Consider the following 27,573-nt stretch of genomic DNA (forward strand, 5'->3'; position numbering starts at 1 on the left):
AATTAATCACATCCAAGATCAGATCTTTGTTTCCTTGAGGCCAAAATACAATATCTGTGTTCTTTACAGAAATGCAAATCTGTTAACAATTTTTTAGTGCAAGAAGCAAAGGTGGCGGCAGCCAGAGAAGTCCATCCATATTTCAATGGACACACTGTACATGACATAAATATTGATTACTTAAATTGTTATGAAAATTTACCCACGGGTGTCTTGGTGATGAAAGCTGGAAATCCACAAGAAGATAACTATATTTTATGAGGGAAATGTATTTTACTTTCCCACTGAATTAGTGTTTAATATGGGTTGCAGATAGAACAACATATGAAGAATAGTATTTTCTCCTTTGCTTTAACTATGTCTACAGTAATTTAAATTATTGCAAAACACTTTTAAAAATACATAATATATTAATAGTCTATGATGGATATGAAATGTCACACCAGGCTTTTTTTTCCACATTCATATTCTGAACATACCTACAGCATGGGAAAAGCATAATAATAGTCAGAACTTTATTGTTGCCCAAGGAAAACAGGTAAATTTTCAAAATCAGAATGTTAGCTCTCTTGGGATTAAAGTTTAAAGCAAAATAACTGGCATGGAGTACTTGCCACTGCATACAGAAATGTAGAAAGAAAATTTGCTAATATTAAATAATATCTCTGTTTGTAGCACCACCACCAGATACCTATAAGGGGGAAAAAAATGCTTCAGAACAATAATGTAAACTTTACCAAGAGCTATACTTTACATTCATTAAAGCAGAAATTAAAGACAAGGTCCTCTATAAAAATTACAACGTAATCTGGACACAAGTGAGCTCAGAATGATGGTACAATTCTGTTTCTCAGTGGAGTTTTTGACTGATAGGGCTTTTTAAGCATCTCTGCACAGGTTGCATACTAACAGCATTTTCCTCTACAGTTTTCTGTTTTATTCAGGTATTTTCCACCCATTTCTATTTGTACACTTCATATGAATGTGGTGTTTCATGAATCTGGGAGGCTGGGTAGAACTGGAGAGTTACTTAGCTGGATTTCTGCCTTTGACTCTTCTGCCAAAGAAATGACTCTCATAAGATGTTGAAGCCTCCACTGTAGGCACAAAAACATGACCAAAAACCCCACCTAAACCTCATCACCTATCACCCCACCATGCAAAGACATAGAAAATAACTAGAAATTATCTTAACTTTAAAAAAAAAAAAAAGAAAAGAAAGAAAAAGAAAAAAAGAAAAAGGTAAAAAATGTACTGGAAGGTGAAAACAAATGCTGTCAAAAGCCTCTATTTACAAAATGATAAAATCACAAAGATCTTACTACTGCCTGACGATGGCAACATGCCAGAAGAATCTGAAAGCCACCTTTTGCCTTCATTCTATATTTGATTACCAAAACCCAATAAAACAACAATAAAGGACCTCATAATAACAGTGGATTGTATAATCTCATCAATTAAATGGTTGTTCTCTAGGCATTTGGCAAACACTTCCCATTCAGCCACCTTTGTTGATTCAAGGCATAGCAGAATTTTCTGTGGTGATTTTTCTTTATTGATTTTTGCACAAATCTTAATAACAATTGCACATTTAGAAAGTTTTCGATGATTAAGAATAAATATGTGTGGTTTGACCAGGAGAGAGTGGAACAAGGCTCCACGAGCCCTTTGAGGGACACAAAGTCTTTAAGAGTACAACACCATGCTTCTCTCAGTTTCTGATGTTGTCTTCAGCTCTTTAATCCCAAAAGCCTTAGGGGAGACAAGTCACGAGGAGAAATGCCAGGTGTGGCCAGCACGAAGAGAGCACTCCGTGAGCTGGGCTGAGGAGCCAGCGAGCTCATGGTGCTCCTGGACCAGCTCCTGCATCAGAGGGCAGAGGCTGTGACAGAGTGGCTGCCCTCCCTGGCAGTCTGCATGCCCTTGAAGGCCAGCGAGGCGGGGATGTCGCAGCTGTGGGGGGACAGCGGGGTGCCCCCAGCGTGCTGCCAGCCATGGCTCGCCATGTAGCTGGATGGAGCGGCGCTGTACGGCATGTAAGGTGACACTTGGGCCGGGGTGGCGTAGGGAGGCATGGCCGGTGCGGACACAAAACTGCTGACGGCTGGGAGGCCATTGGGTGCCTGAAAGGAGAGGGAAAGGAAGAGAATTTCTGAGAGTAAGACACACTGGATCTGGCATGAAAATCAGCCCTCGGATCCTGCTTGGGCTTTGTACCAAAACTAGGACCAGCGGGGACACTAGGAGAGAAAACCAAAACCATTCCCCAGAATTTCAGGGTCTTAGCGGCCCCTTCTGCTTTGCTTTTAGGACCAGTTACCCCACTGTGATCAGTGCTTCACACCTCTCCCAGCAACCTGTCCCAGACAGGGACAACCAGCAGATGATAAGGAAACACACACCAAGAGCAGGGCAGGAGCTGCTAAGGTCTCCATACACCTGCCTACCTTCCTGCAAGCTGCTGTTCAGGGACTCCTGCTGTTCAGGGAATCCATGGTTGCATGTAATCATTACACTTGAGAGCTACTGGAGGGATCTGTAATGAGTCTCTCCTCTCTCACTGAGCACCTTCATGCACTTGGCAATGATTTGCACAGGTTGGAGTAGATGCACTGTGACATTTACCTACTTTTCCCAAATTTCAGTGTCGGTCACTGTTGCAAGCCCTGCTGGGGAGTGCTGTGGCAGTTTAAGCTGGGTGTGCAGTGACTACAGCCATCCCAGCAGCAGGAGAGACAGACCCATCCCTGTGCCTCACCTCTCCTGGCCCCCAAGGAGGGTGGGCTCAGCTGAGCTGCCATGGGCAGGTGCAGGCACTCCCTGAGTGAAGAGGTGACGGCGGCTGGGGGAGGTGGAACATCTGAAACTCTTTGCTAACTGTTTGTTCAGGGCATTAGTCAGAACTATAGTAGTAGTATTATTGATGGTGACTTTTAAAAATCTGTTTTCTAGATGCTTGGGACAAAAAACTTGCAAATGTTCTTTGCTCATAGCTTCTCCTGGTTTCAACAGGGCTTCCTTGCACAAAACAATTGCAGGGCTGGGTCCTTTCCTGCAAGCTATTTTCCTAGGTCCTTCTGTAGGCTGGAGAGAAGGGTTTCTATTTAAATAGAGAAGGGAGAGTCCTTCAGTCAGCTATGCTATGATTTCACAATTAATGACTCCTCATTTAACTAAAAAAGTGTTTGGTGGTTTGTTTCACACCCATAAATGTTTCTTCGGCACAACAGGTACAAACCAAGATCATTTATCTTGCTTAAGTTTCAATGTGTGTAGTGTTTGTTTTAGGATTTGGGGTGGCATTTTTTCTCAAAAATCTTTCCTATCTGGATATGAAAGAAGAGCACTGATTCAGCAAATCCTGTAGCATCATCATAAGGTACAACTGGGCACAAACTGAATAGTGCAAAATTAAAAAAATAAAGAGACTTTTGTTTCTGATAAAATTTCACATGGTATTAACATTTCACTTGTTCAAATTCTGCCTGGATTGCACCTGCCTGATTTCTAGTATTTACCTTTATAAAGGGCACTGGCCTATTTTCAGGCTCATGAGGTTCCTACCCATGTAGCTCACAGTTCCACTGCCTAGACTATCCTCTCATTGTCATTTTGGAAAGAGAGCAGTAATTCTGCTGGACTCTATCAATATAAACCTGTACAGCAATCTAAAGCAGCAGGAGACAGCAATGGGATGCTGGTCACAAGTTTCCAATAGGAATATTAATTAAGACAAAACATACAGCTGCAGCAGCAACATAATTGTCATTCAAAATAAGTAAATGCTTTGTTGAAGTATTTGCCTTATTCTTTTGAAAATGCAAATATGTGATCTGACCAGCAACTTGTATTACGTGCCCCCTACTGTGACTCAATTACACTTTAGCCTCAGCTTTAAATATCCGTGCTTGCAACAATACTAATTAATACAAACCTGTAAATAATTGCACTGCAAATCAGTAAAATTATTGAATCACATGGAAAATTATGCCATTGAATTCATTGGAAATAAAAAGTGTGGCCCTAAAAAGCTGCTTTTCCAATGTGCAAACATGAAATAAAAATTAGCACCTCTGTTTTTTGTAACAAGCATCAACCAAAAGCTTTGCACAGAGGCAGTAGAGCCATTGAAGCCAGGTTGTAACGCTGGCATATCAAGAGCCACAACCCAAACATATTCTGCACAGAGAAGTAGAGAAACCATGAAGGGGTGGGTGCTGGAAGGAGAAAATCTATGGGACAAATCCCTGAAGTCTCATAGCCACTGAGACAGCACAAACCTTCAGCTTCTAGACCTCAAAAGAGGTTTTTTGGACTTTCCCACTCCCAAGCAGGGGGCTCAAGGCTGTGCCTGGAAGCCTCATTTTAAGTAGGATTCCTCATTAGAAATGCTCATGTTCTGTGAACCATTAGCTGTGCTTTGGGAAGGATGTGTTAGTAGGTACAGGGCAGATCTGTGCCAGGCAATGTCCTAGCCTACTGCATCTCCTGCAGACAAGGCCACGAGGGGCTACTCAGCAACCACAAGATGACTTTTCATGATCTGAGGCAAATCTGAGCTCCTGAGCACCTCACATTAATGCAGACATTATTGAAAAATATTTTATCAACAGGCTTATTGATAAATATTTGATCCAATCACACATATGTTCTGTGGCCTTATGGCACAAAGTCTTCAAACTATAATTCATGAAGAAGCCCAGGTTTCCTGTTGAATCATACTGTAGGTGCCACTTGGGTTGTTGTTGATAAAACAGATGGAAATTGATTAAAGATTCACTAGTTTTTGTAAAAGTTTAATTTAAAAAAATACATATACAGATTTATAGCAGCCAGAACAATCCTTTTACACACACACACTATCTTACTCAAAATAAAGTTGTGAAAACTGTCATTTTTATAGTCTATTCTGAATGTCAGAAAGATCTTGCCCCAACTACTGAGGGCAGGACATAGAGACAGTTGTGTAAGGACCACCAGCTGCAACCTGTCAGAGGCCACCAATGCTGTCATCACTGCCTCACTGAATTGGTGAATCATTCTTATTTTTATTGCACTGCTACAAAGCTTTACCACTCAAAACCATGATTCTGTGGATGTCACAGATGCCCTCAGCCAAGCAGGCTGCACTGGGATGGGTAGGAACTGGCCCAGCACAGAGTGCAATTCTGCCTCAGGGGAGATTTGAGCCATACTCACAAAGCAGTCAGAGGCTTCATCTGACCCAAATTAAAAGATGAGGGGACAGAGAAAATCTCACTCTATACAATTTTAAAGCATGCTACTCAAAAAAAAAAAAAAAAAAAAAAAAAAAAAAAAAAAAAAATCCCAACACCCAAATTTTCATCTCTGACTTTCATCTGTGAAAGACTTGGCCTAATAGTCCTGACACAAGTGTTTTTATTTCCAAACAGCCTTAGATACAAAGTGTAGGTTATCAGAATGGTTGATTCTTGTCTGTCAATCTGGCACATTTTACAAACATGACATTCACTTAAAATAAATGGAGGGGATTAAGTTCCATGACCCTGTATATACTGGATGAATAATTCATCCTGCAGTATTTCAATCAGAGGAAATGAACACCAAAATCTAAACATTTGTAATTAGGAGTGCAAGAACCCCATGGTGTTTATAGATTTTTAAAACCCTAAGAATTTGTTTTAAGTGCAGAGGTTCTTGAAACTGGCTTTTAAGTTTTATAAATATTTTTTTTCTTAATTTGAACCATAGTTTTTCAAGGGAAATCTAATTTTTTAAAGCAAACAAACAAACATTTAGTTGTAGCTGAACAAGAACCTCTGCTTTGTAAGAGATAAGGGTTCCCATTTGAAAGTACCTACTTTCTGGCTTCTACAAAGATCAGAGAGGAACTTTTGCTCTCAATTGATGCTTCTATCAATGTTTTCAGACAACTGATGGAATAAGTATTTCTAAACCTTAAGCTGCATTTGAAACCTAGAACACATGACCTCCCACCAACTCACAAATTCATTTAAACCTGTTCTTGCAAAGCTACCAGAAAAACAAGAGTAATTGAGTCAGGATCACAAGCTGGATCTGGTGCCTTTCTGCCAAGTTGCTGCTGATACCTGCCAGTGACAGTAAAAGGAATATTGAGATGAGAAATAAAAACCAGTGTGGACATGAAGCCTTGCTTTGGGCCACACAAAATGGTACTGCTGAAACAGGCAGACTGCACGTATTTTCACCAGTAAAGGAGTTGCTTAAGTAGTTTTAACAGATGGAATCTTTAGTTTTGGACACTTTAGATACAATACTAACTAGAGACAACTTTTTTTTTTAATTGTTTTCAGTCTGTCTGTGATTTGCAACACAGAGAGAGGATGAAAAGCAAGTCTAGAACCAAGCTAATGTGAGAATATCTTTGGAGTAATTTCCATTAGTTGCTTGGACTCCTAAAAGTCAGAACAATTTTTTCACAACCAGAGGTAACCACCACATACACCTTGATATCTGTTTTGAAGTTTATGCTTGTATAGTGTGTTGCGGACCTTCAGCCTCCTCTCTCCTTCATGGTAAGAAGACACAAGAGTACAAGCTTTCTGGATAAACTTCCCAGTCAATCCATGTCAGACAAACTACCTGATTTTTGTTTTTTTCTGGCTTGGTCACAGAAGAACTAGAGAAATATGCAAGCTAAATTTCACTTTCAGTCCTCATGGTATAAAACTAATTATATATTGTAGTGAATTTATATTGTTTTGTTTCATTCCCTTTCCTACTTTTCCTTCTCTGACTTTTGCTTGCTAGGTATGTGTTCTCTCAGTGTCAAAACTAGTTCATCTCCTATGTTCTCTTCCCATGTTGCTTCTCAATGTTTCAGAAAATGACCCAGATTGTAACATTCAAAATCACAGACTAGTATTTATTTTAGCTATCATTAATGGCAATAATGCAAAGGATCTCATTTCAGTTTTATTGAATACAAACAAGAGCACATTTGATGCCACAGGTGGATGCCCCCTCAATTTCATAGTCTTACTCTAAAGTGGGTATAAAAAAGAATGTAAATTATTTTTTCTTATCATTATTATTTACAATTATCTAAATAATTGTAAATAATAATAAAATCATTATAATAATAATAAAATCATTATTTAAATTACCACCATTGTAATATAATTGTTACAATATTTAATTAAATAGTTCATGTATTGCATAGACTATAAATGCAGGCTTTGTAGAAAATGTTTCTGGAGAAACAGCATAACCTTCAAGTTCAAGTTACCTAATTCAGCAGCCTGAATGAGTTTGGACAGTGACTCAGCCCAAAATCCCCTGCTACAGTCATCAGAAGTTCAGTCTGTCACGGCTTAAGGGACACACCTCTGGTGAATAAGGTTGCTGTTTTCGTTTGTATCTCGCAATTCTAACACTGACTTGGATGGAATGAATCCTTCCTGTCCTGGGATCAGCAAGCTCAGCACATTGCCTTGATCCTGCAGCACAGCCCTTCCCCGAGAGCAACTGCAACCAGCCAGCAGAGGTACCAGGGAGCAGGTCCCGGGAGCAGGTACCAGGAGCAGGTACCGGGAGCAGGTACAGGGGGCAGGTCCCGGGAGCAGGTCCCGGGAGCAGGTCCTGGGAGCAGGTCCCGGGAGCAGGTACCAGGGAGCAGGTACCAGGGAGCAGGTACCGGGAGCAGGTACCAGGGAGCAGGTCCCGGGAGCAGGTACCGGGAGCAGGTACCGGGAGCAGGTCCCGGGAGCAGATCCCGGGAGCAGGTACCAGGGAGCAGGTACCAGGAGCAAGTACCAGGAGCAAGTACCAGGAGCAGGTACCAGGAGCAGGTCCCGGGGGCACAGTGGAGAGCTGGCAGCAGCTTCCTCTGCAGGGACACTGCCGCAGCTCCACGCACACAGACACCCTCTCGCTGCAGGTTTTCAAAATGAAAACCTTCAAACGTTTTCTGGAAATGATGAATCTTTTCCAAATGGCCTGAAAGCACAGTCATGAAGAAGCTATTGCAGCAGTTATTCTCTTCACAGCAAGAAAAATCATAGCAGGGAGCAAAATATCTAGTCCTTCACTCAGAAGAGCAAATTAGCGTAAAAATCCAGAGGATATCTCATTTTTAGGGACATACTCATAATCAGTTAAAACGATTATGACAACAAGATGAGGAGCAATCAAACACAAAATGCAAACATCAAGGAAACAAATATGCTAAATCTCCCTTTATAATTGGAGATTAAATATGATTTATAAATCAAGCCAACATATGGGATCTCTAGGGAAGAGCAAACAAATTTTCCAAATAAAACAGCAGCAGCAAGCATGTAATGGAAGTATTATTTAGGAAAATGGCATTACTAAATGATCTAAGTAATAAAAATTGAGGGTTTTTTAGGTTTTAAAATTGATAAGTAATATTTTTGTAGAAATTGTAGTTACTAAATTAGAGCTAAATTCTGAAGCTGCAATTCAGTGCTACAGCATCAACAGGAAAAATTATGATACCACAAATCATTTCAGAACAGTGTTCCACTAAAATTAATGTGCCTACACAGGTAAGTCACAATTACCTAAAGGAAGGGTTACAAAAATGAACACTGAGTAAATTTCCCCTGTTTATGGTAATGATTTTTATTTAAAAATAGTTTTAAGAAAAAATGAGATTAAAATGCTAAGGTGTATCTGAATAACCTAGCCAATTAATCCTGCAAATCATGATTTGCTTTTTATAGAGCTGGAAAATATTCTTGCAAAAATATTTTCATTAGACTAAATATCCATATTCTTAGATGAATTAGCTTATTTTATTGAACATGTTCCTGATTTGATTTTCTATTAATTTCACTGCAATCAGCAGAAAATAAGGCTCTGAAAAAAATTAGGACACTGATATTAAAAAAATTTGACATAGAAAAAAATCAATTTTTTGTCATACAAAATCAATTTTGACATACAAAAAGAGTAAATATTTTCTATGTAAGATATCAATTTTATATAATATTATAAAATATAATATTTGCCTTTTTTTCAAGAAAGAGTGAACAGTGATAATATATTGGAATTGAGAAGCTTTTAAAAATAACACATGGGCGAGGAGCTTACAAAGCTGCTCTGTTGCTCAGCTGAACTGAGCTGACTTCCAGAAGACTGTGATTTGAAAAAGGAAAAGAGACCTTTCAAGAATGGAGAATTACACTACTTCTTTTTCACTGTAAGTTGTGCAAAGTAATGCTGGTATTCTAGTTGAAGTCAAAATTAAAACAGACTTATTCTTAGAGCTGAGATGCTCTAAGATTTCAAATATAGTTAGCCACATTATCTCTTAAAAATATGCCATTTCCTTTGCAGCTATTCATCCCATTATTAAATTCAATGCACAGCAATGCACTGCGTAAGAAAGTCACCCCTCCTTTCTTCTAAAATAAAATTCAGTCCTTTCATAACAAGCAGATCCCATTCCCCGTGTTTAATGTGCTTTTTTATTAACTTGAAGTTGTTTCCTTTACCTATAGCCATCCCCAGCTGCAGTGAATAACACAGAAACCAGATAATATCAACTGAGTGTTTTAATTATAGTTGGGACATGCATCAAGATCACTCTAAATTATATTTTCTTATCCAGTTTTAAATCTCAGCCTCTTCAGGGAACTAAAATCTCAGTTTTGGAAATAGTAATAGTAACTTGAATTTACACACCATCACCAATGCTTTCCTGAAGGAGCCAGGGGCATTTTATATCTTTTCCAAAGCAAACTACAGCAGAACAAAAGAAAAAAAAAAAATGGGGGGGGGGGGGAGGATAGGGGGAATAGGGAAAGGGGGTAAGGAGAAAAGGAAGAAAAACACCACTTATTCTCTGACACTGAGCAATCTACTACAAAAACAACAGAGGAAAAGAGAGGGAGGCGGAAAAGGCATGGTAGATAAAAGGCAGACAGAGGTTGCTGTAAAACCTAAGCACATTCTGAGGGAAAAGCAGGGAGCAAGATCTTCTAGTGCTTCTTCAGAAGTACAGTGGGTTTAGACGGCTTTCACAATGAAGTGAGATCACAGGACACCAAGCACACACTAACATGTCCCCCTAAACGTCTCCAAATGTAGATTATAGTTCAAGGTCTATCTACACTGTCATTGAATGGTTGCTTCCCTTTCATACACCAGGTTGAGAAGGACGATATAAATAAAAGTCACTGCCTTTCCAGTGAAGATGCTGGATCTTGGGGTATGTTCTATTCAACAAACTTCACAACCAGGCTATTTCAAAGTGTAGTGAAAACAAATTCTGCTTGCTTTAAGCACAAATCTTGGTTCTGATGACAAAAACACAACTTAGTTTTCCTTAGACAGATATTCTGGGCTTATGAGGACAATAGGAAAGTACAGGGGAAAAAAAATCATGTCATATAAGCAAACTCCTTTGAGTTGGAATTAACAACAGATTCCCATAGTTTTAGAAAAGATTTGCACAATACTTCCCCCTTGGTATTTTGACAAAATCTGGAATTGGGCAGGGCACACATGGACACTAAACAAGCAAATAAAACGGAAGAAATAAACATTAGTTCTTTTCTATGCTGTTGGTTAACACCATAATGTATTACTGAAAGGTTATAGAAAAATGCCTTCTTAATATTATATATTTATCAATATATTGTAATTTCAATATGCTGTTATTTAAATGAAACTGAGGTAGAACATTTATGGACACAGACACTTCAAAGGGATTCTTGATGTCTAGAAGCTAGGCAAATATGGGTCAAACTGGTAAAGTCGTCACCTTGTTCTTTTCAGGGACAGCCAAAACAGAAGTCTCCTATGTCTAGCAAATCTCTGATGGTGCAAAGGCAGCTACTGGGAAGCTGGTACACCAAGGGGGGGTGAAGCCACAACCCACCAATTTTTAAATGCCTCCAGTTGTTACGACTGGGTGTGTAGGCAATTCCTAAAAGCTAATAAATTGCCACAACAGACTAATTCAAACACACTATACAGTCTCTATATACTTGCCAAACTACTGCAAGAACCAAGACTGAACAGGTCAAATCACATCTAATACCTCTGCTCCTGGCACTCTGCTCCCTGGCCGTGATGGGTATCTCCCATCACTCCCGCTTTACGGCCCCTGATCATGTTTGTCATGACAGACCTTCTGGTGGGCTGGGGTCCTTTGAGCAGAAGGTGCTTAGAGTGCAGTTTGAGTGTCATTATACCATTCACTCACCTCTCTGACTTTCTTTATTAGTTTCATCCGGGTGGAGTGCCCTGAAGCCATGTGGGTTGGTGGACAGGGCACTGTGTTTTGGCCGTGGAAGCAGGTGGCCAGTAAGAGGCAGGTCTCACAAATGGGGTTCGAATTGGGTGCCATCCAGATCACCTGGGGAGGAATCGGGTGCATGTAGTGGGATCAGCTCATCCCCCTCACCCACAACATGCAACGACAAGGATGCCTAGACCTTGAGCAAGCTGTCTTAGTGGCAATGTTTTGATACCAGGCCTGGTCTGGAGATCCTAGTGAAAGTGACACAGAACCAGTCTCCAAGCCAAGGTCTGAACCCCTGCACCAGACTCTGCTAACAATGCTGCTGGGTACTAGAGCAAGAAAGCAAATAAACACCTCTCCTTCACAGCTTCATCCCCGTGCTGCCTGGGTATCACTGAAAAGCAGTAGGTCCAAACCTTTGTTATTGATGGATCTTGCACAGACCCATAGCAGGAATCCAACTGCCTGGATCCTGGGTTGTAAGATGACAAATAAGTAATTTGCTAATTAATTTTTCAGTAAATCTTGTCTGTAGGAGGGCCATGCAATTTGCCATAATATTTAAGGCTACATTTTAATGTTGTCCCCAAAGAAGTTACCCTGCATTGTGGGTTCTAAGCACTGCAGATAGAGTTACAGATGCATGGCCACCAAATATACATTGTTCACTGTTCATCTATAAATGAAAGATCAGGAACTAAATGTCTACATTACCTACATTTTCTGTGTAAGTAATTGTCCAGAGTTGCACCTACATTTGCAATCACTTGCCCTAAAATGGAGCCTTCCCTCTATGTGCTTGCAGCACACAGAACTCACGGCCCCCAGTCAGAATGCAGCCAAGGGACAGGGAGTGATATCCCAACAATGCCGAAAACTCAATCCCCTAACAGCTGATGAAGTTCAGCTGAGGCAGACCTGAGGTAGTTGCTGCTTAGGGGTTTGGCCAGCAAGTCAGAGGAAGGTTTCACTCAAACTATGTTCACAAACCCCTCTGAATTAGGAATGTTTTCTGCAGCTCCAGTAGGTTTGGGATGAGACCTCCAAAGAGCATACCATTTCCAGGAGCGAGCTTGCTCTTAGACCCCCCCAGTTACAAGCTTTTTCCCATTAATGAGTATCAGCTCCCATTGGCAATATGCACTTCTGCTTCCTGCAATGCGCACAGAAAGTCATTCTGAAAAATTATTTCCAAGCTATTTGCCTCTGTATGTCAGGTCTTCTTCATTCTCATAAATGTGTAAATACAGATCACAATTTTTTTTCACTTTGAACATCTATGATATTAGTCCAGCAAGTCACAAACATCAGATGTCTAAGATCTGCATTTTAGACACGATACATGTTTATTAAATGTTTTGATTTCAAATGCAGGTTACAAATTGTGTTCATATTGCAGTCATTTCAGCTATTTTTTTTAATGCAGTAGTCAGAATAAGCCGTGCAATGCAAAAGAAAATACTTAGAATATTCATCCTTTGCAACAATAGCATAATTACCTTTAGAAGCTCCTGAACACCACACTGAATGTGCCTCCCTCCATAAATAATGCAATATAAAACTGAGCTCTGTATGAAATGCATACGACACAAAACTGTCAAACTCCTGGGAAAATCTATTTTTCTTTGCAGTTTCTCTGATTCACAGTCACCCTGCTTGAAAGCCATATGACAAATCTGCGAGTGTGATACACCAGGGAAATTATGCAATTGCTTATGTATAAATGACAACCTGGGACATCAGGTAATTAAACCTGAATAGAAACTTGACAAAGCATCTTTTGGTTTTCTGTGGAATGTTTTGTACAGAATCACAGTCTACCAGGCTGAGCTTTCAACTCCCGAAACCCAAATAGGAACAACATTGCAAACAAAAGCCCCAGGAAATCCATAATACATAAAATGAAAAATCTTCTACATCCAGAGGTTCAGTTTCATGTTTAACTAGTATGACTGCATATTGTCAAGGCAAAAATGTGAAGTCTTCCTGCCTTTTTGGTGGGTGAATTCCCACTGATGCGTGGGACAAGGGCTGAAATGTAGCCATTAGAACCAAGGAGAGGTCAGCCTTGGCTGCTGCCTGACAAGTCTGGGATGGCAGTAAGAGTTTTTCCTAGAGAAAGACTACAGTATCCTGTGTCTTAAAACAAATGTATGTAATCCAAAAGAAGTGTTCAAATAAATTTATTGTAAAAGTATACAAGACCTTGTTCTTTGGTCTCAGTTTTTCTAACCTTTCTCACACAGAGGGATTTTCCAGGGAACTTCTTGAGAAGCAAAATATTATCTTCCATGACTAAAGCTGAGGAACAAGACTTTCACTTGCTATGAAAGATTATGCTATTTGCAACCTATGGACAGGTGAACTTTGGATGTTGGTGATGCTTAAATACATAGTTGATATTTGTTGGAAAATGCAGAATTACCTATCACTCACACAAAATCCATTGTTAATGTGCTTCGAAACACATTTCCTCTCCTCCTGTGGTGCAATTGGGAAGCCTAAGTTAAACATCCACACTTGATTCCCTCCTCTTGTAGGCACCTCTGATTTTGATAATACAGACATATAAACAGAAAAATCACTTCTCTTCTCTGTGGGAAATCTGATGTCTACCTCCTTAAGACCCTTAAGAGTTTTGTAACAAGCTTTGCCCAAAAGAGATAAGGAAATGAAATAACAATTACCCCGAAGTACAACAACACATGCTATTTCACCATAGTCCTTCTGGCATATTAAATATATCTGAGACTTCCCCATTTTCCCACCACTCCAGATACCTCCCTGCTAGATCCACAAATGAACCAACATTCTCTCATTTCCTCTGCTCATCTCTTTACACCAAAAACCATATACATTGCAAGAGACCATGCATCCAATGATGTCAGAAAATTTTGTAAGTCTTTACTCTCACCAGCTGCCACTCCAGACTCACTACACTTCAGCAAAAAGACAGTAAATCAGCACTATGTGCAGCAGGAATTTGGTTCATCAACTTCACACTGTCTGGAATAAATATTTTGGCAAAAGGAATGTGGCAAAAACTGCAAATTATCACATTTTCCCATCCTTATTTAGCATGATTTTTTTTAACATATTCCTAATTAGCAAGGTAGTGGACTCATGACAGACAAAGCAATTAATGCACATTCAAATTAATTTTCTGGATAACAATTCTGAATACTATATGAATAGACTGGTCTATGTGTTAAAACTTTCCAAAGCCAAATTCTGTTTACCTATATTATCATTACGGGGAAGAAGCTGGGAAGAACCTCTTCTATATCTTCCTTTAGAGAGCAGGGATCTGAATATGGCTTTTCTGCCCTTTGAACCTCTCTGGACAATTTACTTGGATAAATGAAATCCATTTTATTAATAGCAATTTTCTCAGATTTTAAATAGTGTGTGTTTAAATAACATTTATCAGGTGATCTTTCAGGTTGAACAAAACTTTAAAGTAAAACTGATATTGACAACAGAACAGTTATATATTATGCATATGAAATCATAAATATTGAAAGTAAAAAAGAAAAAAGGTAAAAAATAGTTTTCAAAGCAACATTTAAAATAACTCGATAACTCAAACACTGTTCTTCATCACATCTGTAAAGTAAATGAGATCCATCAGAGGCCATGGTTTATAGCCAATGAACAAGATCCTGTGAATATTTCAGCAGGACTGTGTGCAGAAGGCCCAGCCTGGAACCTAAGACAATGAAGCCACAGTACAGCTGCTCTTACAGAGTAGTGACAATCTGTATCTACTGTTTTTTAGCAAGACTGTTAATGCTTATTTTAGTCTTTAAAGAAAATTGTAGAAGGAATAGTAACACTAAATCTACATCTAATTCTATCTTTAATCATACAATAATAGCTACACTATAGCACACATTGCTTGTGTTATGAAATGAATATAATAATAATGGGATAATAGAAAAACAAAACAAATAGGATAGCACTGAGGGTGGTGTAGTGTTTAAAAGGCAATATATGCAATGAAGAAGCTGTTCACTATCAGGTTCCACAGTATTTCCCACTCTGCCCATTCTTTGCAAGTGTTCCCGCAGTTTGTGCTCCGCATCTTGAGAGTCTGATTCAGCTACTCTCACCACCGAACACAAGCTACAAAAGTCTCCTCTACATGGATCTAAAACCAGACACAGAACTCAAAAAATACATCCAAAACCTCTGTCTTTGAATGGGAAAAATGCTAAACAGCGATTGTGGGTTTTCTTTGACTTGCTTCTAAGTACAACAAATGCGTGGCCGGGAAGTCAGTGTGTCTGAGAGACCTCTGATGCATTTTGAAATGTTTCCATCACATGGAAAAAAATGTTTTCAAAACCTGTTCTTTCCCAACGAGTAACAGTTGAGCCTTTTATAGCTTTTCTCCTGGCATGGCACTTGATTAGCAAGTACAAAGATTTAGACAGAGATTTATTAAGTAACAGTTATATTGTGTTGTAATTAAAACGTAGGAAATTCGCCGTCTACTTAAGCGTTTAAAAATGCTTAATGTAGGAAGCAATTACATCTCATTTTCAAATTATTCCCCTGACTACAGAGCACGCTGCGGACAGAGTAAAACGCGGCGTTATGGGCGGAGGCGGCGGCGGGACGCGCCCGCTGGCCCGGCCGGGGCGGGGGTCGCTGGCGGCGGGTCTGGAGCGCCCGCTGGGCGGGCGGGGCGGGGGCAGCCCGGGCCGGGATGCGATCGCTGCCGGCCCCCGGCAGCAGGGCGGGGTGGGGGTGCTGGGCGCCGCGGCCGCCGGGCCGGGGGAGGAAGCGAGAGAGGAGCGAAGAGAGCCGGCCTTTATTCCGCCCGTCTTTGCAAACCAAAACAGAAGTCCGGCACCGGCTCCAAACCGAGGACGGTAGCCCGAGGCCGAGCTCAGGAGCCCTGAGCATCACTGCCCGCCCCCCACTCTCTCTTTACCTGGCTGTACTTGGCCTCCTGCTCGAGGGAGCTCTTCTCCAACCCGTTCACGGCATGCTGGGTCGGCGGGTGGAAGCTGTTTCGGCCCAAGCTGCTCCATTCCTCCACCTTGGGGCTGGGGTAAGGCGAAGTGTCATTCACTGCTGGAAAACAAAGGAGCGGGAGAGAGGGAGTTAGAGGCATAGGCTAGGATTCAGAGATGGAAATGGCTTTGCTTCGGAGACGGCTCCCTCTCCACATGGAAGGCAGTCTGTGGGGCAGAGCTGAGGGGAAACCGGTCCCTCGCCCGCCACACCTTGCTGAAACTCCTGGAAGCTCCCTGAGAGGGTGATTCGTGGGCAGAAGGGAGTCAGCTCCCTCCGTGAAACCTGTGACAGAGATCAGCAACACAGCCCAGAGCTGGCTGGGTCTCTTGCCCCACGTCCCCGCACTGGCGGATGGAGCTGCCGACCGGCGTTTATCCCCCAGGATCTCCTGAAGGGGTATTTATGGCAACCGCCGTGTGTGTGTTTGTGAATCAGAGGAGATTACAAACAGATCTGACAAGCCTGCGGATGAACTGGGATCCAAACACTTTTTGGGAGAAAAAGAAAATACAACATAAAATTAAATAAATCAATATTTTATTTTTTTTTAATTAGGGAAATAAAAGGAGGAAGATAAGAAAGCGGTGAGGAAAAGAAGTAACAGTCCTATTATTTACATGCCTATCAGCTGCGCTATGGGCATACCGGGATTCCTCGAATGGCCAAATTCCCGCACCGGGGAGCCAGGGGAGGAGTAGGGGGAGCCGTGCCCGGAGCCCCGCGCCCAGCCGCATCGGAGATCCCTGCTGTGGGAGGGGGCTTTCCTGAGACACTGCCTCGCTCGGCCCCTCGCCGTGCTGGGGAAAGGCACAAATCTGAAGTTGTCTTAAGAAATTGAGCTCCCTTGGCGAGCGCCCTTTTCTGCTGATCTCACACTTTCCCATGAATAGGGGCTTCCTTTCCGTGTCAGCAAGGTCAGTTTGCCCTATAAATCAAGGGCGAGCAGCCCCCATCTGCGGCATCGGCCACTCCGCAGCCCTGACCCTCTGACGGGAAGGGGAGGGGGGAGATTTCACACTGCAGAAAGATGTGTGTCGCTGCGGGGGCTGAGAGAGACGGGACAGATACCCAGGCACCCGGCAGCACCGTTAGAGGCCTGCCTGACAATGTGGTGTTAATAAAGGAGAAACTTACTTTAAAAAAAAAAAAAAAAAAAACTAAACTGAATTTCTTATGTGATTGTAATGCTCTCATTCTGTTTAATGTTCATTGCCAACACTACCTCTAGATTGCCAGGCGTGTATTTGTTGAAGTCGACTCAGAAACAAGCACATTTGTTTGTGCTAGTGAGGACTAGAATAAAGTTTGTATCGTGAAGAGCAAAGAAGAACAAACTTACTTTTTTGCATGCACACAAATTTTAAAAAACCGTGCTTGTGGTTACGCATGTGTTGCTTGAGAAAAATATCACTTTTCTGATTAAATAAGAAGAAAATTATTCTGCAATGCCTAAAGGATCATTTTGCATTTGAAATGCTGGTAGAATTACATTGTTGCTGTTAAAAAGGCAGTGAAAACAGAGATCACAGCTCCCACCTCTCCACTAATACTTAGAGAAGAACTGGACACAGAGATCGCTGTAGGCAAAGGTTATTTTGGACACTTGTTTTCAGTGACACTTTGAGTAACGCTTTCACTGTTCACTGGCAGAGACAGAAATGGAAAAAATGTCCCTTGCAAGCGAGCGGCTGGGAGACGCGACACAGTTTCCAGGCGGAGGAGCCGAAAGAATGTGAAAGGGATAAAAGAGGCAAATCTTGGGCCTTTGGTTTTCGTAGACCACCGCTTCGGAGGAAAATACACCATCAGAATGAAACCAATTAGATGACATTTGAACTTCCTGCCGAAGCAAATTTGGCCTGATTACGAAAACTACAGAAAATTGACTTCTCAGAAACGCTGAGGCAGCGCCCGTGACCGGAGTGCGGCAGCGAGCCTCGGCCGGGACCAGGACCGGGACCGGGACCGGGACCAGGACCAAGCGCGCCCTGGTGCCGCCGCACCCCGGGCCGTTCCCCCCGGCGAAGATCCCCACTTCCCGGGTCAGAGAGGCGGAGGTGACGGCCCATGTGTCCTGTTTGCTGGTTCTCCTGCAGCCCACCCAGGCCCTTCGTTCTGCGCACGTTCCGAGACGCGTCCTCCAGTAAGCTCAGTGCCCGGCCCGTGCCCGGGAAATGCCAGGGGCTTCCCGAATCAAACAACTAAACCACCTTCCAACTCTCGGAAAGGCAAGAACCCAGAAATAGGGGACCGAACCCTTCCGGCCCTGTTTGGCTGCCTTTGTGGCCCCGGTTCCCCCCATCTCTCACCTTGGTCTGTGATGGACCGGATCCCCAGGATGTCCGTCACCGAGTGAGAGGACGGCCACGTCCTGGGCATGGCCATGGTGCTGGGGATCGCCGGCACTCCGGGAGGTGTGGACACCTTGGCTCCTGCAGCAGCGATGGGGCTGGGGTAGGGGTAGATGTGGTTGTAGGACAGAGCAGGCTGTGGGGGCGGCTGGTGCTGCTTGTAAGACTCGTAGTGACTCTGCTGAGACAGGTTCCCGATTTTGTTCCGGAGGATGCGGCTGATGGAGCTAACCGACGGCACGTTGTACTTGTCACACACGCCATCGGCCAGCAGGCGATCCCGGATCTCCCAGGCGAAGATGCCCGGATCCCTTTGTTTGTAGGTCCGGATATGTTTTACCACCGTGGGAGTGGTGACCCGAGGCTTGCTGCCGCCGATAGCCCCCGGTAGGATGGAGCCGGTCTCGTTGTAGCGAGCCAGGATTTTGCTGACACAGCCGTGGGAAACGCGGAGCTGCCGGCTGATGTCACACGGCCTGATACCCAGTTGCGCCAGTTCCACAATCCGCAGCCTGATGGCATTGGGCAGGGGTCTCCCGTTGACAAACACCCCCCCGAGCTGGTTCACTTCCCCGAAGGCAGGTTCTGCAAGCAAATGCACAAACACAGCCGTCGGACACGGCGGACGCCACAGAAGGGGGCGTCTGAGCTGCTCTCCTCACCACAGACAGATGTCACAGACTGCCCCCCCCCCCCCCCCGGGTCACTCCACGCACGCTTCTTTATATTAGCGGGATGCCCCCGAGACTGAAGGGGAGGGAGGAAGGGAAGATAAGTAAGAGGTTAAAAACAAACAAAATAATAAAAAAAAAAAAAAAAAAAAAAAAAAAAACAGAGAGAGAGAAAGAAATAAAAATAGAAAAATTAAAAGACAGAAAGAAAGAAAATCGCTACAAATGTCGGAGCTCTCTCCGGACTGTGCATCAAGCATATTCCCAAAAATAAGCACATTCCAGAGATGAAAAATGAGATCGCCCCAACAGACAATTCAGCTTTATTGCCACAGGAAAAAGGAACGCGAAGAAAACAAAAAGAAAATAAAAACATCTTCTAAGGCGTGGGGGAGGGGGAGGAAGGAAAAGTAGTTGAGGAAATTCTTTTACATCTTGGGAGAGACGAGGGGAGCGCGGTGCTTCTGAGTCGGGACTAACTTTTTAAAGACCGATCCTGGTGCTGTTAGCGCCTTTCGCTTAACAGCACGATTACACTGGGCTGTAAAACAAGCGTGTTAAAATGTTAACTGCTACGATCGGTGTCAGGAATAATATACAACGTGTCACGGGCTCCAGCCATCCGCTCGGCTTCGATCCTGCCTCAAACTCGCCTAATAACACTAATAACAAGTCGACTAGTCATTAGCTCTCTCTCTCCCCTGTTCCTGACCCTCAACATGTTCTTACAACTTGTAGGAACACGAGCAAAGTCAATAAGGGAGCCGCGACGGTGGCAGATGACTGAGCACGGGTGCTCCCCCTCTCTTGACAGCACTTGAACCCTCCTGCGGCTCCCGGCCACTTACCCATTCCTCTGAGCGGGACACCTCGAGGCCGGCCCTAAATCCCAACGGATCCCTATGCCCGGGAATCGACTCCCGGCCTTCTGCGCTCCTGGCCGCACTGGCCCCGAGCCTTTCTGATCTCCGCTGAGGAGGGAACAGTAGCGTGAGGAAGAAAAGAACTACAAGGAAATCTACATCCCGACAAGAGAGCCTTGACTTCTGCATTTCAACCTCAGGGCAGCGTGGGCAGGGCCGGGCTGGGCCGGGCCCGTGGCCCACCGCCCCCCCGAGCCCGCCCCTGGGGCGGCCCCACCGCCCAGCCGCCCTCCCAGTGGCCAGGGGAGATGACGGACAGCGCGGCGGCGGCGGCCCTTCCGCTCCCGCGCAGCGCGCTCGGCACCTGGGCCCGCCGCGCCGGGACGGCGGCTCCGCACCTGCGGCGGTGAGTTGCGCGGAAGCGCCGCCGGCTCGGGGCCGCGCCGAGCGGGGCCGGCGCCGTGGCCGGGCGCTGCTCGGCCGGCGGGGGCCGGCGCCTCGGCAGGCAGCTCCGCGGGGCCGGGGCACGGTCGGCGGGCAAGGCAGCACCGCCCTTTCTGGCCCTTTTCCCGGATAAGCAGCCGGAGAGGGGGCTTCGAGCCTGGCAGAGAGGTTCCCCCTTTCCCCGAATGAAACAGAGCCATGTCTTGACACACACGCGGTTTGCCCGCTTTGAGTTTGCAGATCGCGAGAGAAATTTCGTGGGTTTGATCGCTTCGTTAACATAAATCACCTTTTCGCTAATCACCTTTTCGCGGGCGGTGTACGAGAAGATCGTGAGCGATGAGAGTTGCGTCATTTTTGGTGAAAATCACCAACCGGTCAGGAAACGAGCTGCAATTTCCCTTGCCTTGGGAGGAGACGGGACGGGGCATGTAGCGCCTGGCGCTGGGATGCTGTGTTCTCCGGCCGCTGCAGACCGGCACCGGGATGCTGGCGCTCGCTGCCCAATGCAGACCGGCCCCGGTTTTGTTTTCAACCCCACGCTAATGTTGCGCCGCGCTTAATCGTAAAATGTCAATGCCTCGCAGCTTTATAAAAGGCACTGATACATATTAGAAATCAAAAGAAAAACAGACAAAGCTGGTAGGAATTAAAGGATGTGTGGGTCACGGCGTGTACGTGGAAGAAATGTTTGGTTTGGCGGTGTACGGATCCCGAGCTGATTTTGTGTGTGCGCGTCTTATGCCCGACGTTACATCATGTTGCACACAGAGATCATGGGCTCTCAGCTCCAGCTGAGGATTTGTCTTGGGTTTTTTTTTTGTTGTTGTTGTTGTTTTTTGTTTTTTTCCTGTATTATTCTCCTGAAGTTCTTATTTGTCGTTTATTGCTTTTGTTGTTGTTTTCGCTTTTCCCCCTCAAAGGTACAGACTCTGTAAATTAAATAAAACGTGAAAAGAAATAAGGCGGTGATCCTAGTCCACGAAATATCACCAAGTAAATCACAAAATTTATGTCGCTGGTGTGTATAAACATTGTCTCGATGTTACTTTAATTTAAATGTAAGATATTTTTAGAAAAAAGATTGAGTGAGATTTCAGAGCCTGCACATATCTCAATGAACATTTCTAACTGTGAAGAAATAAGGTGTTGCAGAAATTAGAGGCATTTTGTAAACGTTTCGTGGTGAAAAGAAGGTAATCATGGCTCTTTTACAGGTACTTCCATTTGATCGAAATATCGGCGGATACTTGTTTTCTCCATAGGGATTAAAAAAAGAAAACAAAAACAACTACAACAAAAAATACACAACCAAAAAACTATAAACAAAACCAAACTAAAAAAAAAAAAACCAACAAACCAAACCACCACAACGGGAAATATTCTATGGCAGTTTTGTCGTTACTTCAAAAATACGAGTTGCCCTTTCAGAATATCGCACCTGTAAATTGTGGCGCTTCCTCAATCTAGATAGAATTATCCCTGGTACGGAGAGCGCTCCTCACAGCCGTGCAACTGCCACTGTGCGAAAGCGCTGGCATTTTGAACAGGCAGTAGTACTAGCAGGCGTTTGCTGAAGCCAGAACCCCTTTCTGTGTTGTGAACTTACCTCCTCTGACTATTTTTAAGGCAGAAAGCATTGAACTAGTGGGACCTGGATATAGCCATAATTAAGTTAATTATGTAATTAAAGAGTGAAAGGGGGTCGGAATCCGTAAAACTTAAGATCCGCTTTAACAGGGTATTTCTTGTGGCAGTGGAGTTTCTTGTCGGAATCCCCGACAAGGCTGCTCGCCCTACAGTGTGTCTTCCGAGCCCGACGGGGCCTGGGCTGCTCGCCGCCCCGGCCACCCCGAACACGCGGGACTCCCATTGCTTTAGTCCGGTCCGGTGGCGTGTGGCCGGGGACCATCTGCCAGCACACGGCCCGACGCCGCCGCTCCTGGAGCTGCTCGGCACCTCTAAAGCTCCCTCAAGCTTGCTGGGATGCTCAGGCGTGACCCTGCGCTGCTCTCACGCTGCCCGGGCAGTTTTTCTTCCCATCTGTGTCTATTGTGTTCACAGTTGGGTCCTTCTCTTCCCCCTACACCGTGTCTTCCAACCTGTCTGTTCTCCCTCCTTCTCTCTCCCACCCCTGCACCCTCGAGCCCGCCTCTGATCTCCTGGATATTTTGTTTCTTTCCCTTTCTCAATGTGTGTTCCTGATGTGGTCCTGTCGGAAAAGCTCGTTTACTCTGCTCGAGTCTCCAGTGGTTTAAGGATAATGTTTATCAGAAGTGAACGTGCTCAACTTGTTTCCATTCAACTGCTGAGTGTGGGCTGAAATACCAAAGGTCAGATCTACAGTGAGTCGGTAGAGGGCAGGGGGAGACGAGAGGAATATGAAAACATAATATACAACAGACTGTTGATCGCTTCTGACCTGCCTGGCAAAAAGATTATTTTTTTCAGGTAGGAAATCATTGTAGAATCGGAAAGGAAAGGCAGCAGGGAGGGGAGGGCGGGGGGCGCGGGGTCGAGGCTTTTCCAACCTGGGAAGGGCACGCGTGCCCGGGCAGGGGGCTCGCCCTGAGCAGCCGGCAGCTGCCCCGGCACGCACCCGCGCCCTCACCGCGGGATCCCCGGCCTGACAAAGTACAACGGGGGAAGCTCTCAGAGACTCGAGTCAGTGCCAGACAGGAGCCGGGCTTCCCCTTCCATTCCTTTCCCTCCGTGCCGAGAGAGTGACTGAGCGGTGCCGTCACGCACAGCGGCCGAAGCCGCGGGTACCGGCAGCTGGTGTCTCCCGGGAGTCGCTGCCCATGTCTGCCGTCTCCCGACACAGCTGCGTCGCAGAGGGGACCCAGAGGCGCTCCCCTTCCTCTCCCTCCCTCAAACTGTTCCCTCGTCTCCTCTCCTCCACAAAACACACTCGGCGTGAGCTGCCCGCTGCAAATCGCGTGTACGGCTGCAGCAGCCTCTGTGCGCGGCCGGTACCGGCGAGGCGGCGGCTGGCCGTCCCCGGCTGCCCCCGCCCATGAAGGCCTTCTCCGGCGCTTTCCGGGACCGGGCAGGCCTCCAGACCGTGCTCAACCTCCCGCAGCTGAGAGCAGAGTCCGGACCCTGCGGTATTCCATCTCTCCGGCAAGGCTCCGTTGTGCCGCCGTGCTCACCTCGGCGTGTCCTGCTCCTTCTCAGAGCCGCCTTCATGAGGCCTTTCTGTGCCTCGTTCTGCCCCCCAGATGCCTCCGCTCTCCCCTTGTAGGAATAAACCAGACAAATCCAACGCAGCACACTTCCCCCCCCCCCCCACCCCCCCCTTCCAGCGCCTCTTTGAAGCTGCAGATTTTTACTGAATTTTTTTTTTAAGGGAGGAAGGGAGATTACCTCCTCACCTTCCTCGAGGGGAGTGAGCTACTGTGGTGGTGTTAGGCAGAAGGATGCCGACATGGTAACGTATTTTGTTAGCAGAAGTCCCCCGATCCTTCCCAAAGGACAGTTTCCAGGCCGTGTATGTAGGTGGCCGTATTTTCCCAGGTGGCGTGGGGAAGTCTGAGGGGCAGACGTGGTGCGGCGGCCGGAGCGACTGTCGCAGCTGCCCTGTCTTCCCCGCCCCCAGCTCCTGCCATGCGGCTCAAAGCCACGGAATCCTCCCCCGGAAGCGATGCAGACAGTTGGTGGGCAAAGAACGTCTTGGAGCCAGAGTCGAGGTGAAGGGATAACGCGGTGTGGGTGTCGGAGGAGATTTTGGGCACCTCTGAAGGTCCGGCAGGGAAAAGCGGGCAGAGGCAGGTGGAAGGTTAGCGACAGCCCAGCTAGAGCCTCGAGTTATGTCCGGAGGTGACCCATCCCGGAGGGAAGGTGCTGTATGAAATTGAGAGGGATGAGACCCACGGAGCTTTGAAAGGGGGCTTTCATTTTGCACAGAGCTATTCCTACACGTGAGCATATAAAATCCCACTGAATCTCCAGGGATCATTCCCGTTTTCTGCGATGAACCAAACGCAGGATGAAGAGGCCTCCACGCATCAGTGGCTGCCATGTGCATTTCCTTATGCCGCAAAATAGCTGAGCGCAGTAGGTTAGCGAGGGCAGCGTGCCTTAGCAGGCAGAGGGAGAGGGCGCGGGGCTGCTCGAGATCCTGGCTGACCTGGCCGCTCACGCTCCCTCTCCGAGCCTGCGAGCCTGAAAATACCCGACTAGACTCCCTGCTCTCCGGTGTGCTGACCCGCCCGGTAGCCTGGGACAAGAGCACATGCACCGGCAAACCCTTGTGCGAAAGAAAAGGGGGATGTTCACAGGGAGACGTCCTTTCCAGCCGGCGGGCGGCTGCAGCTAGGGACCGCTGCACATAGGGACTGCTGCCTCCCAACAGCTCCCTAAGCCCTTGGGGACCCCCGGTCCCCGTCCTGCTGCAGGGGCTGGCCCTGTTTTCCACCTTTCCCCTCTTCGGGGGAAAAGGGCGTTTGGAGAACGATCTTGGCACAAGTTGCTGATCCGTCGTTGGTAGATGTTGCGTTTCTTGTTACCGGCTGCTATCTTATTTTATCTCGCTAAAAAACACCGGCTTATACATTTGTGTTTGCATAAACTAATTAACGTAGTACTCAAACATGCACAGAAATACACGCAACAACTCTGAAACTCTCACAAGCTGGCAGGTAGATAGGGAGCTATGTTGTGTAAGAGTGTGTGATTTCAATTTTAAGAAATTCTTTTAAGGTCAGGGACAAGACGGAGAATGGATATATAACAGGATGAAATTTTGTTTAACAAAGTTTCATCAGATACAAACGAGCCATGTCTGGACATTTCGTGCATATTTATGAAGTAGTAATGGGCAAAATACAATCGGGTCTTGGACTCACTTCAGTTGTCACAGACCCAAAATCTGAAGAAAACGAAACATAGCAAGAAATTGAGACACAGGGCTTTTAGGTGTCCTGCTTTTGGGATAAGGACGCAACCTCTTGCAAAGCTCTATTCCCTGGCGTGCAGAAGCAAGGAAGCTCAGCTTCAGTGGTCAGAAATGCCCACTCGGTGTCGGGCTGTGTCGGGGCTTGGGCCGGAGCCCCCCGCTCGTTCTCGAGCAGCTTCTCCCGCCGCTCGGAGCCGGCTGGTCCCCCGGCTGGCTGGTTCCCTGGCCCGGCCGGGGCTCTCAGTCCCTACGACACCGCGGGGAGCCGTCCCCGGCCTGGTGGGAGAAGGACAGGGTCTGTAGAAACTCAGAGGACTCGTGGAGAGTGAGTACGGGCATCTGACCTATTCTCAGGAGAAAGGAGGAGACCGACAGACCCTGTTAAACTGTCAGGGTTGAGCCCGCCGTCTCGGGTCCGTACAGACTCTCTGCAGTGAAGGCATGTGCGTGTACTTCACTGGAACACGCTGGAGACGGGTGAACAGGTGAAATAAATGCAGCAGTGCTAAACCGGGAGAAAGGCCGGGGGTTAAGGAAGTCCCCGCGGACCAAGTTTCCCCGGCAAAACCCTTCCACGCCTCCCGCCGCTGCCGAGACCTGGGGCTGGCCCAGTTCCTCTCCCCGGCGTGGGGAGTTCCACCTGGTCTATGGCATCGGTGCCACTGTCATATGCCTTTCACCCTCTCTTGAATATTCAGGTTGAGGTCGGGAGAGTTAGGTGGGGTGTCTTAATGATGTGTTAGCTGCTTGGACAGATTTAATAACTTTGCCGCCAATCGTACTTAGCAACCCTTCTGGAAACCAGACAGTGTCTCATTAGGGCTTTCCTGGTGCAAGTATTTGACTTGAATGAGCAGCGTTGAGTTAATTTCTATTTGCACTAGGATTTGTTTAATGACATATAGGGGAATAGACAATTCTCTTGGACCAGACCATTAAGCTACAGAGGGCTAGATTCTATAAGCATAACTTGTTCTAATAAAGAAATCGAGTTTTCATTTGTCACATGTTATATGAATTTAGAGTAAATAAAATAAACAACTCTATTGTTCTGCCTTAAATTATAGTAACCAACTGGGAATTCCTAGGCAATTTTCCCCATTTCTGCCTCCGCTTCTGCAACATCTAGTACCAGTGCCACCTACAGGAATAATTGCATTTTCGAGCTTCTTTCAAGTAACCAGAATTCCGCGTTTGAGAGTCCTGGTAGCTCTGTCGTATTCCTGGACGCACAGCAGCAAGTCTGACTTCGAAAGCGTTGTTTTTCCTCGTGACTTTCGTTTTTGAGCACTGATTGATGCAGGTTTCTCTGTGCCACGGCAGTGGGAGTGACGGAGCCCTTCCCGCGGGAACCCGGGAGACGCAGCCAGCAAAGGTGAGGGGCAGCACCGTCGCTTACACCAAGAAGCGTTTCGGGTGTCGCTGGTGATGTCCCGCTCGGTGCCGGGGAGGGGGCCAGGCACAGCGTGGGCGGCCGGCTGCCAGCTCCCGCTTGTGCCGACAGAGCCCAGCACACCTAAGGACACGGGGAATTTAGGAATTCTCCTGCACGGCGACTTTAATCAATGCCGGTTTATCCCTGGCATTCGTGCTGTTACGAAAAGCAGCTGTAAGCTAAGCGCGGCTCTGGGGACCTCCCCTGTACACTTCGCTTGACGGCACTACTTCGCTTGACGATTTATAATGACGAATGTCTTATAATGATCTCCTCCCTCGTCTCTTTGGTGGAGGAGGCCTTGGCTGCCAGGGAGGGTTTCCTTCGCTGCGGCCGTGCAGTCCCACGGAACGAGGCCGAAGGGGTCCGGGGGGCTGGGGAGAGGGACGGCGAGCACCGGCAAGGAGACGGCTTCGCTGGGAGGAAGATTTCTTGTTTGAATCTGTGTTCACTAATCCTTTCCCTCGGGTTAACCCTATCCCGTAAATATTTGTTATTGGGATCTTAGACCGGTGACGATACTTCCTGACTGGGCTTGGAAGTGCATCTTTTCTTTTCCTCGATTCTTTATCTTTAAGGGTTTCCAGTTCCTACAGCTTTGCTTGTACAAAAACACTTTGTCCAAAAATGTGTACACGGGTATCTTCA

General features: G+C 45.8%; 1 protein-coding gene across 1 annotated transcript; it reads right to left on the bottom strand.

The window, feature by feature from the left end:
* Window positions 1-1,868: 1,868 nt before the first annotated feature.
* On the bottom strand, window positions 1,869-20,948 carry PAX9 (paired box 9). Its single transcript, XM_077784410.1, has 6 exons — window positions 20,427-20,948; window positions 20,110-20,257; window positions 18,574-19,200; window positions 16,179-16,321; window positions 11,201-11,353; window positions 1,869-2,123 (listed from the first exon to the last, which is right to left on the bottom strand). Exons 1-6 carry the CDS (start codon window positions 20,946-20,948, stop codon window positions 1,869-1,871), a joined length of 1,848 nt encoding a protein of 615 aa, XP_077640536.1.
* Window positions 20,949-27,573: the final 6,625 nt, after the last annotated feature.

This window comes from Lonchura striata, chromosome 6 (genome assembly GCF_046129695.1).
Source record: "Lonchura striata isolate bLonStr1 chromosome 6, bLonStr1.mat, whole genome shotgun sequence".
NCBI lineage: Eukaryota > Metazoa > Chordata > Aves > Passeriformes > Estrildidae > Lonchura > Lonchura striata.